The sequence below is a fragment of the Stylophora pistillata genome, chromosome 1, assembly GCF_964205215.1.
Source record: "Stylophora pistillata chromosome 1, jaStyPist1.2, whole genome shotgun sequence".
Taxonomy (NCBI): domain Eukaryota; kingdom Metazoa; phylum Cnidaria; class Anthozoa; order Scleractinia; family Pocilloporidae; genus Stylophora; species Stylophora pistillata.
In genome coordinates, this window is record NC_142519.1 from 29631519 (window position 1) to 29645155 (window position 13637).

General features: G+C 37.4%; 2 protein-coding genes across 3 annotated transcripts in view; one reads left to right on the forward strand and one right to left on the reverse strand.

The window, feature by feature from the left end:
* The window catches only part of LOC111331961 (myoferlin-like), a 67755-nt gene extending 64108 nt beyond the window's left edge, over positions 1 to 3647 (reverse strand). Inside the window, exon 1 of one of the 2 annotated variants that reach the window (XM_088753285.1) lies at positions 3467 to 3643. In XM_088753285.1, coding sequence (XP_088609411.1) covers positions 3467 to 3560 — 94 coding nt within the window. In that variant the 5' untranslated portion in view covers positions 3561 to 3643. Of the gene's footprint in view, positions 1 to 3466 lie in introns of both variants that reach the window. The other variant, XM_088753331.1, reaches the window with a different exon arrangement.
* Positions 3648 to 4993: 1346 nt separating this feature from the next.
* On the forward strand, positions 4994 to 13570 carry LOC111331985 (NHL repeat-containing protein 2). The gene is made up of 10 exons (XM_088754130.1): positions 4994 to 5674; positions 6437 to 6750; positions 7621 to 7753; positions 8483 to 8594; positions 8757 to 8988; positions 9602 to 9724; positions 10336 to 10539; positions 11644 to 11887; positions 12357 to 12484; positions 12636 to 13570. Exons 1-10 carry the CDS (start codon positions 5092 to 5094, stop codon positions 12768 to 12770), a joined length of 2208 nt encoding a protein of 735 aa, XP_088610256.1. The 5' UTR covers positions 4994 to 5091; the 3' UTR covers positions 12771 to 13570.
* The last annotated feature ends 67 nt before the right edge of the window (positions 13571 to 13637 follow it).

Here is a 13637-nt window from a genome sequence, read left to right on the forward strand (position 1 = left end):
TGAGTTTATGTGTGGCTAGTGTGATTCAAACTGTATCGGTAACTGGTGTCGCCATCCTAATCTGAAATACGGAGGAGACGTTCCGCGATAGAGAAACAATTATATGATAAACACGGTCAAAGATCAAAGAATATGCTTGGGAATTTCATGATCTTAAAGAAATGCCGTTGCAAAATGGAATGAATCGTAGTTTTGCTACACATTTTAAAACGATTTTTTGAAGAAGAAAATCGCTCCAGCACCCAAAGGCGTCGATTGCCAAAAATAGCACAAATTTCCGAGCTTGTCCTTTCACAAAATTCTGGTTTAAGGATTTTTTTTGTTTTTGCATATTTAGATAAATCCTCAATGAGAACAAAGTGCATAAGTTTTAATTTTCAAAGCTTTTTATATGGAATTTTTTTTAAAGGACCTTCAAATAATTTAACTTGGATATATCAACAAAGTTGAAGCACACACAACCCACAATTCCTCTATTCGCTCCGACGAAGAGCTAACGCTCGAAACGTCAGCTTTTGTAATCGTTACGGTGGCCAATTTACCACTTCAACTTTGTTGATATATCCAAATTATTTCGTCACTCCCCCCGACGCAGCCCCAAACAGTTTCTTTCTAAACTATCAGCCTTTATTCAAATAAATTAGTTCACGTCGCAAAATATTTTTTAGCCTAAATGTGACATTTTCTAACTGAGCTGCTCTTTAAGTACTAACAATAAGAACAATTTATACAAGAACATTAAGAAATGTTTTGGAAAAATATCAATATTTTCACAGCCATTCTGACGTCTGAAGATTATCTTTTTCTGCATCTCTTTAATTGAATGAGATACACACCAATAGGTTAAGTGGAGCTTTACTGTATTTAAGGGTCAACTTTCGAAATCTGTATTTTTTAGGAGGCGAAGATTTTTCCTTTCCAAATGCTGTTTCATCGCATTTTTATCCATAAAAAACCATAAAGTTCTCAATCTAAGTGTAAATATCATTTCTTAGTATATACCACACAAGTGAATATATAGCGCTTTAATTTTCGCCTGCGCTAATTGGCAAGTTCGGAAGTAAGTAGTAAGTACTGTTTACCTTTACGCAGCCGAAAAGACAAAACCACGTATCAAGAATTTAATTTCCGACCATTTTTTGGTATTTTGACAGAGAGGAACTAATTTTTTGGTTTTTTGTGGTGTAAGTGGTGGATATTTCATGGCCGCTTCGGAACTCGGTCAAATACCCCTCATTTTAACCGACACCGCGGTGAATAATTGTTAATTATCGAGGGCACTTGGTGTGCTTCATTAGGAAAATGTGCATAATTTGTTGGCCGGTTGTGCTAGAAGAATATTTTTCTATTTCCATCTTAGGACTCAAACAGACTCCATTTTCTCGAAACGTTTTGTTTATCTACGATTTCATGTTTTGTTTTGCGTTTATGTAATATCTTCCTCACCTCCATTCCTATATAATATATGCCTATCTCTAGAATTAATTTTCTTCCACATTTGACAGTGAGGACATTAACTGAACGAGACGTCCTATAACATCCTCTTCTTTAATTTTCCTTTAATTTCAACCATTTGACGAAAATTGGTCCCTTCATTTGTTCCTTAAACTTCAAGACTGCTGTGGACGTTACTGTATCTATATCTCGCCATCGGATCTTATCATTCTTCCTTAATCGAAACGCATATATCGTCATTTTTTATAAATGGGTGCGCTCTTTCGCCATTTCAATCAGGAAAGGCCGTTTCGCTAGAATGTCCATTCTCATTAACGTCTAAATGTATTCGCCCTTAATTTCTATTGCGTGATATATAGCTGACGAGCTCGAGGGTGCAATCCGATCAAGTGTCACGTATACAAATCGAGAGCAGATAGTCCAATTGTTTTGTTATAAATCCACTAGTCGTCAAAAACTGAACAACACATAACGTTTTATGTCGTTTTTATTTTTTTACCATCTCACACTTTTAGGCTACCTTCTTGAACCACTCTCTATCATAAAATAGATTAGCGCCGCCAGTCAGATTACAGCATTTGTGGTAGAACTATCAGATCTAAGCCACTTTTAGCACCTATTTGAAAGGAGATTTTCTTCTATCAGAACTGTGCCATTTTGTGCATCTCTCCGAAAGGAAACTTTTGCTCTAGATAATTAAAACGTGCATCATTTTTGATATGAAATAACTGAGAAAAAATAAGCCAGTTCTGCTGGTCTTAGTTTGATTCCCATCGACAACTGGAACAGGTTAACATTACTTTTCACTGAAGCATTACGAAGTATCTTCTATCAGTTTTCAAAGAAAGATTCCCTGCGTCGCTCACAATCTATTCCGAGATAGAAAGTAGCTGAAAGTGGTCACGAATAAAGGGAATTGTTCAATACTGTCTCTTTGCAAAAAAAGTAAGATAAAAACATGAGCCTGTCTTGTTGTTCAGCTTTGAACGACCAGAAGATTTTTACTTAAACAATAAGAGTAGTAGCTCACGGGTTCTATGCGTGATGAGTGACCCGAGCTTCGCTCTCATCAACTATCACGCAACAGAAATAAGATTGTTTGCTCACGAGTTCTGTGTGTGAGGAATGATCTGTGCTTGCTCTCATCGACTATCACGCAATAGAAATCTCAAGTTCATGAATACCTCTTTTCACTAAAGACTTAACTTTCCTCGTTTGATACCAACGTCCCGCTTGGCATACTGCGCCGGTTTATCACCCAAATAAATCAGTATTCCAAAAAAGTATTAGTTGCATAGAAAAAAACAGAGTTTTAACTGTTGAGCACAAAATTTTCTTACAACTTGAACTGATTTGATTTATGAGTTTTGTCAAACGAGCTACATGTATATGCACAAAACAGCGAAGAGACTCAAACCCTGCCGACGCACGCCTACGTGGGCGATACATTCATGTATCGTTTTGACCGGATTAGTTAAACCTCAAGTAACAGAGACCCGATCACGCTCGTGCAGGAACGATTTTTGCTCTAAAATAATGATAACAGTTTGGTTAAATTTTCTGATCAGCTCCCAACCCGACTTGGACCAACACTCAGATAATTTAACTCCACTGTTTGCAACGCGAAACAAACACAAACAATCATGTTAATCAATTCGAAAACAGTGCTTTTATCATTAGACAGGTTGGTTTTATTTTACCATTACACTGAATCAAATGAAATGTTGATCAAGTTGGTGCTAAAATTTTTGTTCTCTACTCGAAACTCGTAGACAGAGCTTTTTCGACCACAAGATGTTACAGCTTCTCGTTTATGCATAAAATTTCGAATATTTAACCTTAAATCAAAAAACTTCATGTATTTCTTCAAAACTGGGTCTGTTTTAAGACTTTTGCGAAGGGCAACACTCCAGCCACAAAAATTTTTTAAAGCCATAGTTAAAGGGGACATGATTTTTCTCGAATTGTACGTGGAAACCAAAGGGTATTAATTTCAAATTTTGCCACATACCTTGAAAGCTAACTATCGAGTAGGGATCACTTTTTCCGCTGAATTTATCGACATCTGGGAGGTTACTTGCATTTTTCACCACCACCTTCAACATGTTGGTGAGCTGAGCTTGACTATCGAGGTTTACATGAGCAGTTATACACGAAAAAATCGTGACCTATGATTCAACTTATAGGAGTCGTAGACAGAGATCACGAAGACAGCTTAGCCACACCTGCTCCATGACAGCTAAGTAGCTGTCAATCATTTCTCATTGACCGCTCACTTAATTTCAAATCAAAAATTTCATTTTCGTCAATTATTTTCTCCTGAGGTGCAATCCTGGGCATGGAGTTTTGTCGTTAATGCATTAGCCTTTATTTCCTGTTGAACGTGTGAATTTTTTATTAAGTATAAAAAGTTTTTCATCAAGAGGAAAAGATTGAAATGAAGAAATGAAGATCTGCCTGCAACTACGTGTACTCCAAAACGATCTACATTCAGTCTTTGAGCTGAAAACTTCGCGATGAAAAATGATGCATTCCCGCAATTAAGCATTGTTACGAAGGTGATTATAGTGGCTTTGGTGAAAAGAATCACCACCCGCAGTTAAAATTCAAATTTATAAAAAAAAACAAAAACAAAAACTATAAAAGTAGAAAAGCAACATTTGAGATCAAAATACAAACAAGAACGTAAAACTAGAGCACGTATTCTCTATCTTCCTTGGTGATATAACATTTTGAGTGAGGCGAACCAACATTTATATTATCAGTATCTATGTAACCTGTTTCAAAGATAAGCTTGTCAGTCTTACATTCCCAGTGGATATTCACGGAGTGTCATGGTGACCATTTTCTACAAGTTCTGAAAATGGACATATTACGGGGAGCATGAAAAAAATAACACCATATCACATCTTTTGTCCTCAGTTTAGGCGCTTGCTTGAGGGATAGTTAAAAAAAAGATGAAAAAAAAATTCCCAAGTTATTGCCAAATGGAAATTTCTACTGATAGGGACATCATTAAAAACAACAGTGTTGTGATCAGTAAATACAGCTTTGCGTATTTTTAACATTATGAATTTGCTAATGATGTCATGCGAAGACTGGAAAATGCCTTTTTATCTAAATATTGGCAAGTCGTTCAAAAGCTGTTTTTTTTTTTTGACCAAAACACCACGCTTTCTATTTTCTTGTGCTTTTATTTTAATCTATTCCCCTTTTTTGTAATCTTAAATTAAAGCCAGCCATGTTTTTTCCAAAAGGGTGGCGACACATTCGACATCACCTGTGTACATGGTCTATATGATATTGCCATCGGAAAGTTAATGCTTTAACCATCCACCTTTAAAACCCCAGGATAATAGAGCTTACATACAGCTACTATGAATTGCAAGAGGTGGTTTCCTCTCACTTTGATTTCCTATATATGCGAACTAAGACTTCACGTTTAAAAAAATATTGCGTGATATACGTACAACTCTTTGATGAAATTACACAACGCGAATATTTCGTGGGAATCTCCGCTGACCACATATTTGGCACGCCTGGGGGAAAATCACGATGAGATAGCAATATTCTTTAATCCTCTCCTCAAAGTAATAATTTTCATTCCTTACCAATCGTTTTCTTCCCCTGGATATCATGGTGCTGTCGGAGGGTTGGTTTATTAAAAAAGGAGACGATCTAATATGTTCTTTAAAATCTGCGGGTTCAGATGAAGAGAGAGACCAAGCTATTTTTACATTTATCGAATGGATGGAAACAAGAGATTCCACAGATATTCCAGAATTTGATTCGAATCTGGAGTGGCTGAACTGCAAAAATCCTTTGTTCTTCAGAGATCAGCTTCTCGGAAAGTTGTGTATCTTGGATTTCTTCACCTATTGCTGCATAAACTGTATGCACATCCTACCCGATTTGGAGGCATTGGAACACCTTCATTCCGAGAAAGATGGGCTTGTCATACTTGGTATACATTCGGCGAAATTCGAGAACGAAAAATCTTCTACAAATATTTTAAGTGCAGTGTTACGGTACGATATCAGACATCCCGTGGTGAATGATTCCGAGGCAAAGCTGTGGCATTCTTTGTCTGTGCACTGTTGGCCAACTTTAGTCGTTGTTAGTCCAGAAGGAAAAATTCTTCTTAGTTTGGTGGGGGAGGGTCACAGAGATACGCTCTTACATTTTGTGGGAACAGCCCTGAAATACTACAAACAGAAAGGTATGGTAACACTTTTGACATAATTCTTTTATTTTTCAAAGCGTTTTATCCACCAGTGAAAGGGTACATCATGTAGATTCGAAAGAACCCAGTGAATTGGAAAATGGACCACGTTGAATTGAGGATTCTTGTGGCCATTGTTATTTCACCCAAGTCACACACCAGCAAATGAGGCAAACGAAGAACAAACAATCATAGAATAACTTAGAAAAAAAGCCAAAGTTTGAACTATTTACCCCTGAAGGTCATCATTTTCCATATTGCACTTGTTACGCTTTGTACTGATTGTGCCTGTGGGCGAAATACAACTTTCATTGGTAAAACATGTCAATGCATTTCCTAATTTAGTTACTATTTATAACCTTAAAATTCACATTCCCTCTTGGGTGTCCATTTCTCATAATATATAACATGATTGTTTGGTGGAACTAGCTCTGCTAAATAGGTTTTACCAATCAATCCAAATATGAAGAAAACCAAGTGAGTTTTCATGCTTATAATATTATTTTTATTTAACTCCCTGAAGTGATCAACATTTAAGTTCTCCTATTCCATACTTTATCCAGCAAACAGGTAATTAGAATACTCAAACTCATCAGGTATAAGTGGTGATCTTGATCTAACACCAAACTCTCAGAACAAATTTACAAGAAAATGTGTAGCAGCAAGAGGGGAAAATAAACAATTAATGCACATATTAATTATCTCTTCAAAATGGTAGTAATTGTTTATTCTCCAGAACTACATGTTAAATTCTTGCAGATAAAGTAAAAGACCATTCCATTGGTATTTCTCTGGTCAAAGACACTCTTCCGCAGACAAGTCTCTCATTTCCTGGAAAGGTATCTATGGACAAAAGAGGAGAGAGATTGGTGGTTGCTGACACAGGACACCATAGGCTCCTTGTAATAAACAAAGAAGGTATTATTTTAAATGCAATTGGAGGAGGAGAAAAATATGAAGCTGGCTTTGTTGATGGATCATTTCAAGAAGCAAGATTTCATTCACCGCAGGGAATAGCCATTGATAAGGAAAAAATTTATATTGCTGATACAGAGAATCATGCCATACGACAGGTAAGGGATGATTTTTAGAGTACTACTTCTTCGGTTTTATTTAAAGATTTTCCTCAGGTATAATGCTGCAGAACTGATCTTTGATTCATATCATTCTGGAATGCAATTGTTAATTTATAGTTGCCAGTGTAGTTCAAATTAGATCATTTTCTAGGTGATTTTTGTTAAGGAAGTATAGTTTTTCATATATGCATTATTGATCAAGCATAAACATACAAGTTTTTTTCTTTTTTTTACATTTTTATGGTCCAAGATGAAGTCAAGGTCCATAAAAATGGAAGAAAATAACAAGGCTGATATCCAGCTCTCTTGACTGAACAAGCTTGGTCAATGAAGGATTTCTTATATAACGGGAAGACCTCACTTTATTAAGAATCAAGAATGGCTTGTTTATTTTGAGAGCTAGGAGAGGAAGCCAACTGTGATTGTAGGGCAATAAAACCACAAGAGTGGTTTATGTTTTCTTTGTTTTAACTGTCTCTTACGGCTTTTTGCTTCTTCATCGCTAGCATTGTCCAAGAACTATGAACCTTGTAAGTCCACTCCAGGCAATCCCATACTGGCAGGGTGGGCCCATCTTAAAGCCAATCAAAACACAGTAATGGTGACATATTACCCATGGTTGCTGTCAGCAATATAGTGATATAGGAATACAAAGTTTACAACTCTTTAGTTGTTACTACAACTTTCAGTTGTGTCCAAGATATTTCCCAGATGAAAATGAACAATTGAAAATATGATGAATGTGACAATGTTTGTTCTAAACATTCTGAACAATAAATATAACAGTAGAAACAGTGTGATTATTATAAAATTACCTGGAGATAAACTGTCTAGTAACAAATTATTGCTCAATATTTTTTTTCTCAGATTGATCTTGAGAAAGGAACAGTCACCACTATTACTGGCAATGGAAAGCAAGGAAGTGACAAGGAAGGTGGAAAATCAGGAACATCACAAAGCATCAGTTCACCATGGGATGTTGTTATTGGCCCACCACCTGGTTTGTTTACAAGCTTTGAATTGTAGACCTTGAATCATAGGACTCCTTTCTGTTCTGTTTTTTTTTTGTTTGTTTGTTTGTTTGCTTGTTTGTTTGTTTTGGTAATGATTTTGACAGAGTAATGCAACTGAATTATTGACAGTCTTATTGGAAAATAAAAATTGGTGTATTGAAGTGCCACTTGTACACTGGCCATTTTTGACTGATGTTAATAGAGAGCTTAACATATTTTTGATATGAGGATAGCATCAAGAAGTTTAGTGTCTTGTGTGCTTGTTAAATATTTTTGCCTGAAGCATTAAGGCAAAAAAGCTTTTAGAAACATTACAGTTTGTTTGACGTCTGAATCACACCTTTCTGTCATTTATCACGTCTTACTTATGAGCTCTTTACACTTACCTTTACTAATTTTACAACAATGTTATTTTAGAAATGATTGGGGCTATTCTTCTTGCCTTGTTGCAGTGAATCTTTATAAGACTGTTGCTCTGACAGTCTTAAAAAGATTCTTTTGTTCATCATTTTAAAGACATATTCCTAAGTTTTCATCATACTAACATTTCATTGCTAGATAAAAAAAAGGTGTGCTTTTTTCCCCATTTTCTGTACCCATCCTTTTTATCTACATCTTTAATTCCCTTCTCATGCTGGCTTCCCCTTCTTCAATATGTATGGTCAGTGTTTCCTGTTTTGACCCTTTGTACTTTCCATTATTTTTTTTTTTTGCAGGACCCGACAATGCAGAGGATGGAGATGTTAGAGATGTTTTGTACATTGCTATGGCAGGCACGCACCAAATATGGGCACTGTACCTTCAGGACAGCACGTGGTTAAAAGGGAGGTTAGTTAACATGTCAGTCAATTGACAATTGTTTGTTCCTCCATTGAATGTGATTAATTGTTACATTGGTGAAATCACTTGTACTTTCATTCATTCTTTTGTTGTTTGTTCTTTTATTACATGTACATGTTTGTGTTGCCACAGTAAACGTAATTTTGTTAGTTCTCAAGTAAAAGGAACTTGCCTTCGATTCGCTGGAAGTGGTGCAGAAGAAAATCGCAATAACAGTTATCCCCACAAAGCAGCTTTTGCACAGCCTTCAGGCATCAGTCTTGCAAAGGAAAAACCCTTCAGATGCTTGTTTGTGGCAGATAGTGAAAGCAGCAGTGTGAGGACAGTTGATGTGGCTAGTGGTGCCACAAAGGCTCTTGTGGGAGCTGACAGGGATCCAACAGTAAGTGAAAGGCACCTAGTGACATAGTTACCAATCATACATGTGTTCTAACAATGAGCCTTAGGAAAACGCCACTGACTTAGTAGTTTAGAACGTTTTTTGATTGAGTGTCCTAAAACCAAAACCAAAGTAATCGTAAGAGCCAATCAGAAGAGAGGGAAATACTTTTAACAGCCAATGAGAACTCAAAGTAAAACTGAAGCGCGGGAAAAACGCGGCCGACCAGGTGGCGATTACTGGTGCGAGTTTTCTGGACCAATCACAGAGCGAACCACACCAAAAACAAAGCAATCTCAGAGTACAATGTACTTTCGACAATCAGTTGAAAATTATTGCTCTAGTGCAAATGGTTTTAGTTTGCTTCGAGATTGATCACACCAGTGTGGCAGCTGAAGGTCGACAGATGCCAGTTACAGAGTGTTTATGTACTGAAATAAAACCAAAGCACTATCTGCAATCCTAAATTATTTTAGAAGCCAGTATGTGACTGACTTTCTGGCCGCTTACACTTGCGCCTTTTAGGAAAAAATTTAGTCTGTGGTGATTTGGTTACATTAAGAATGGTTTTCTGTATAGTACCTATACATTAACATGTTGCGTTTTTCGTGTCCAGAATCTTTTTGCATTTGGTGATCATGATGGTAAAGGTGTTGATGTCAAGCTGCAGCATCCTTTGGGAGTGGCTTGGAATCCGCTGATACAGAGGCTGTATGTAGCAGACTCGTACAACCATAAGGTAACTAAATATTCTGAAAAGGTCTTTTGTTTCTTAGCAGTGCCTGAATGATTGCGCATTTATTGTTGTATACGCTCAACTGATTGGTTCCCGCTTGATGTTCTTTTACTCGTGATGAAGAAAGAAACAGTCGTTTCCGTCGCAAATATACGCGAGTTCGCTTCTTTGGCACACACGAAAGTCACTGTTTAGAAATGGGAAAAAAAATATAAAATTTTAGTTTAAAAATGTCTTATAACAGATTTAGTAAGAGGAACATGAATGGGAAACTGTAACCAGTTCGGCATGAGAAGCTTTATGCTTCCGTGGTACTTTTTTTGATAATACACTTTCTGCTCCGTTTGAGAGACTTTTGAAAGTACTCCTGTATTCACTCCTTTCCGTGCCCTTTCGATATTATTTATTACTTCACTAATTGCTTCAGTTTCCTGGAAACAACTTCCGAAGGACTTGCAAAGTCGTCTTTGTTCGAAACTTAGAATAAGCTCTTGCCGACGTAAAACCAACTCGTTCTGAAGAACTTCCATCGCTGTCTTTGTTCGAAACTTAAAGTAAGCTCTTGCCGACGTAACATCAAGTCTTCCAAGACCTAATTATATGTTTATATTTAGATTAAAGTTATTGACCCAGCGAAAAAGAATTGTGAAACACTTCTTGGCTCCGGTAAACCAGGCCTGTCTTCTGACCAGGGCGGAGTGCAGTTTGACGAGCCAGGTGGATTGTGCGTCAGCCCGGATGGACAAGTGCTGTATGTAGCAGACACAAACAACCACGCCATCCGAGTTATTGACTTGAACACACTCTCAGTGTCACAGGTAAAAGGTTACAAATAGTGTTCTTTAGCTGTATGCTAAAAGAGGTAATGTTTATGAGTAATGGGGCAAGTTTCTAAAGTGCTGCGTCGGTGTGAGTAACAAGGAGATTTTGGTTTTATCAACTGTGTCGACAATGAAAATTGGCCACCGTAAAGAGTTTCAAAGCTGAAATTTCGAGCGTTAGCCCTTCGTTAGAGCGAATGATTGGTTAATGAGTGATTTATGTTTGTGTTGTCGGGGAAAATGGACGATGATATTTGTGGTGCGTGTGGTACGCTCAGAACCATTCACTCCTGTAACTGGTGAAGTGATCAGCAAGAGTAAGGCAATTCATCCGGTACGTTTTAAGCACCCGGTAACAATCAACTGGCGCTGTGCACAATTAAATTCTGTTATATCGCGCATGGCAAGACGCGGTACCACAAGTAGATGTAGCGAAAGATGAAATACAAACGCATTCAGGCCGATACCATGAACAAGTACATGTACGACCCGCATGATTTTTTTTGTTGCACCACATTTAGTTTCATCCCATTGAACGCAAACTTCACTTAATTTAGGCCGTTTCTTTATATTTAATAATTATTCCACTCTCGCTTGTTGGATATGAGATGATAGATAGCCAACGAGGCGCGTAGCGCCGAGTTGGCTATAATCATCTCATATCCAACAAGCGAGAGTGGAATAATTGTTTTATTTAAAAAAAACACCCCCAAGATATTAGGCAAATCTTCTCGACTTTATTTTGTGAGAAGAAACCGGATTTAACGATGTACAGAAATTAGATTATGGTATATTGGCTCATATACCATAATGACTGAGCCAATAAAAACTCTTGAACTGCATTATCCAATGATCCAGTTTTTAATAAATGTGTATATTTTTTTTTAATAAGCTGGTTAACTTAAAGGAAAATGGTTTATTAATTAGAATACAAGTAACGATCTGATGACACAGTCTCAGTTATTATCAGAGGCATTGATTAAGAGTTTTGGATCTCTTTGGTGTCGAGCATAATTCGCAATACAGTGTACGGTACATTCAAGTTAGTACAGGCAGAATCAGTCTCAGAAAATCCGCTCTAAAAGACCTTTACCTTCATAGCTGAATATCGTTGAAGATTCAGAACGTACAAAAGGCCGTGCAGGCGCCGGCGAATCAAATAAAGTGAGTGCGGTGGTAAAACGATTAACGTCAAAAAGAACACCAATCATAAGCAAAGAACCCGTTCACGTGACCGGTGGATCGTGCCTGGAAGTGAGACTGGGAATAAGTCTTCCTGAAGGATGTTACCTGACGAAAGGTGTGAGAAGTCCTTGGCAAGTTATGGTCTATAAACTACAGGAAGGTGAGAACAAATATTCTCTTTTGCTACTTGGTTGTAAGAACTTCTAAGATTTGTGTGAAATGGGAATGAATGAGGAAGTGAGCAGCTGGCTTTGTGCGAGTATACCTTTCGAACATGTGTTTATATTCCGAGGTTTTTTTTCAGTGCTAAGGAAATTGTTATAAGTGACTAACTTGAACCATATCCCACTCTACCACATTGTTTATAGTCCTCGTGATCCAACGTTTACCTTCCCATTGCGTTCCTGGGCAAGACAACCAATTCAACCAACTCTGACATTCTCTCACAATTACTTGGGGCGAAATGAAATGCAAGCTCGAAACCGGCAATGCGCAATATGTACTTGCATGGGAAAAGAGGGATAGTGCGGGCTACCTGCATGAACGTTACTCAGATTGCAGCTAAGACCTGCATATTACACCAGCTTTGTATTTTGCAATGACTTCTCTGTGTTTGGTTTTTTTGTCAGATAAAGAAGTTATCCAAGAGCAATTCGATGCAGACCCTTCATCTGGCTCTGTATCCGAAGATTCTTTTCAAGCACTCTGCAAAGTCCATGTGCCAGAGGATGACTGGGAACCACAGACCACTACGCGGGTAAGAATCAATACATTTTTTGTGAGACGCCAAGGTTGAGGTTTGTCCAATATCCTAAAAGCGACGCTGCCAAAGGGCTTCATCTCATGAAAAAGTGATAAAGCTAATGTGCATGTAATGTTTTCATGTTTTCTCCTTTTGGTTTAATTAGATCGAAGCGGTGATTTATTTCTGTGAACCAAGCGGAACATGTAGAATGGAGTGCTTGGTGTACGAAGTACCACTGTACAAAACTAGCGGAGAAGGCAAGAAGGAACTTCAGATAAACCATATTTGCAAGCTTTAGGAATTAAAGAAAAAGTGAACAAAACCTCAAGTTGCAATCCAGCAATAGGGGGTCAAACCAAAAAAGTTAAATTCTCTTCCGTTTAAGCTTGTATTCCTAAGGTAATCTGTTCTTTTTTTAAGAGCGATTCAAGTGATCACCTTGCGTACTTGGACGAACGTGGTTCACGAGCTCATTTCGCTCTCCCTCTTAACGATGACTTAAGAGACAAAAAAGGTCTGCGAGTAGGCTATTGGAAAAGCGTCGGAGGCCCTTAGACCTCAGTTAACCCTTTAATTTCTAAGAGTGATTAGGGAAATGATCACCAACTAAAAGAGCTCTCGATTGTTAAACAAATTCTCCATAACAGCCTATTAGAGAACGGTGGAAAGGTGGAAAGGGTGAAACAATCGAAGTTACAATATATAGATATATAGTTTTGTACTTGTTTCTTTTTGTCTATGACGAGATAAACCACTGCCATTTTATTGAGGCAAGTCCAAGTTACTGAAAGGTACCTTCTTTCCCGATAACTGAGTTTTGCTTCGTTTATTGGACTCCTTGGAATGAACATACTCAATGATTATATTTTCAAGATAAATTTTAGGCATATCAAATTTTTGATAATGGAGTACTCTTGTTACGTAAGGTTACGTAAGGTATTTTTTGGTGTCGATAGAATTGACATTAACAAGAAATAAAAAGAATTGGGAAATATTTTTTTGTGGGAAAATCAACCCCACAAGTAATAGGGTCAATTACTGTTAATATTTGATACGAACAATACAGTTGGATTTTTAATAAAGAACCACTGCCGACAAGTTAGAGGGGCTATGTATTTTGCTCAGGCGAATGTCGTTTCCTTGCCGATATAGCGACATGCTCGCA

Bases quoted from the DNA above. Each gene is read 5' to 3' on its own strand.
- LOC111331985 (XM_088754130.1), top strand. From the start codon at position 5,092: ATGGTGCTGTCGGAGGGTTGGTTTATTAAAAAAGGAGACGATCTAATA. The intron at 7,754-8,482 runs GTTTGTTTACAA...TTTTTTTTGCAG, and splicing joins TGTTATTGGCCCACCACCTG to GACCCGACAATGCAGAGGAT. The intron at 8,595-8,756 runs GTTAGTTAACAT...TAATTTTGTTAG, and splicing joins AGCACGTGGTTAAAAGGGAG to TTCTCAAGTAAAAGGAACTT.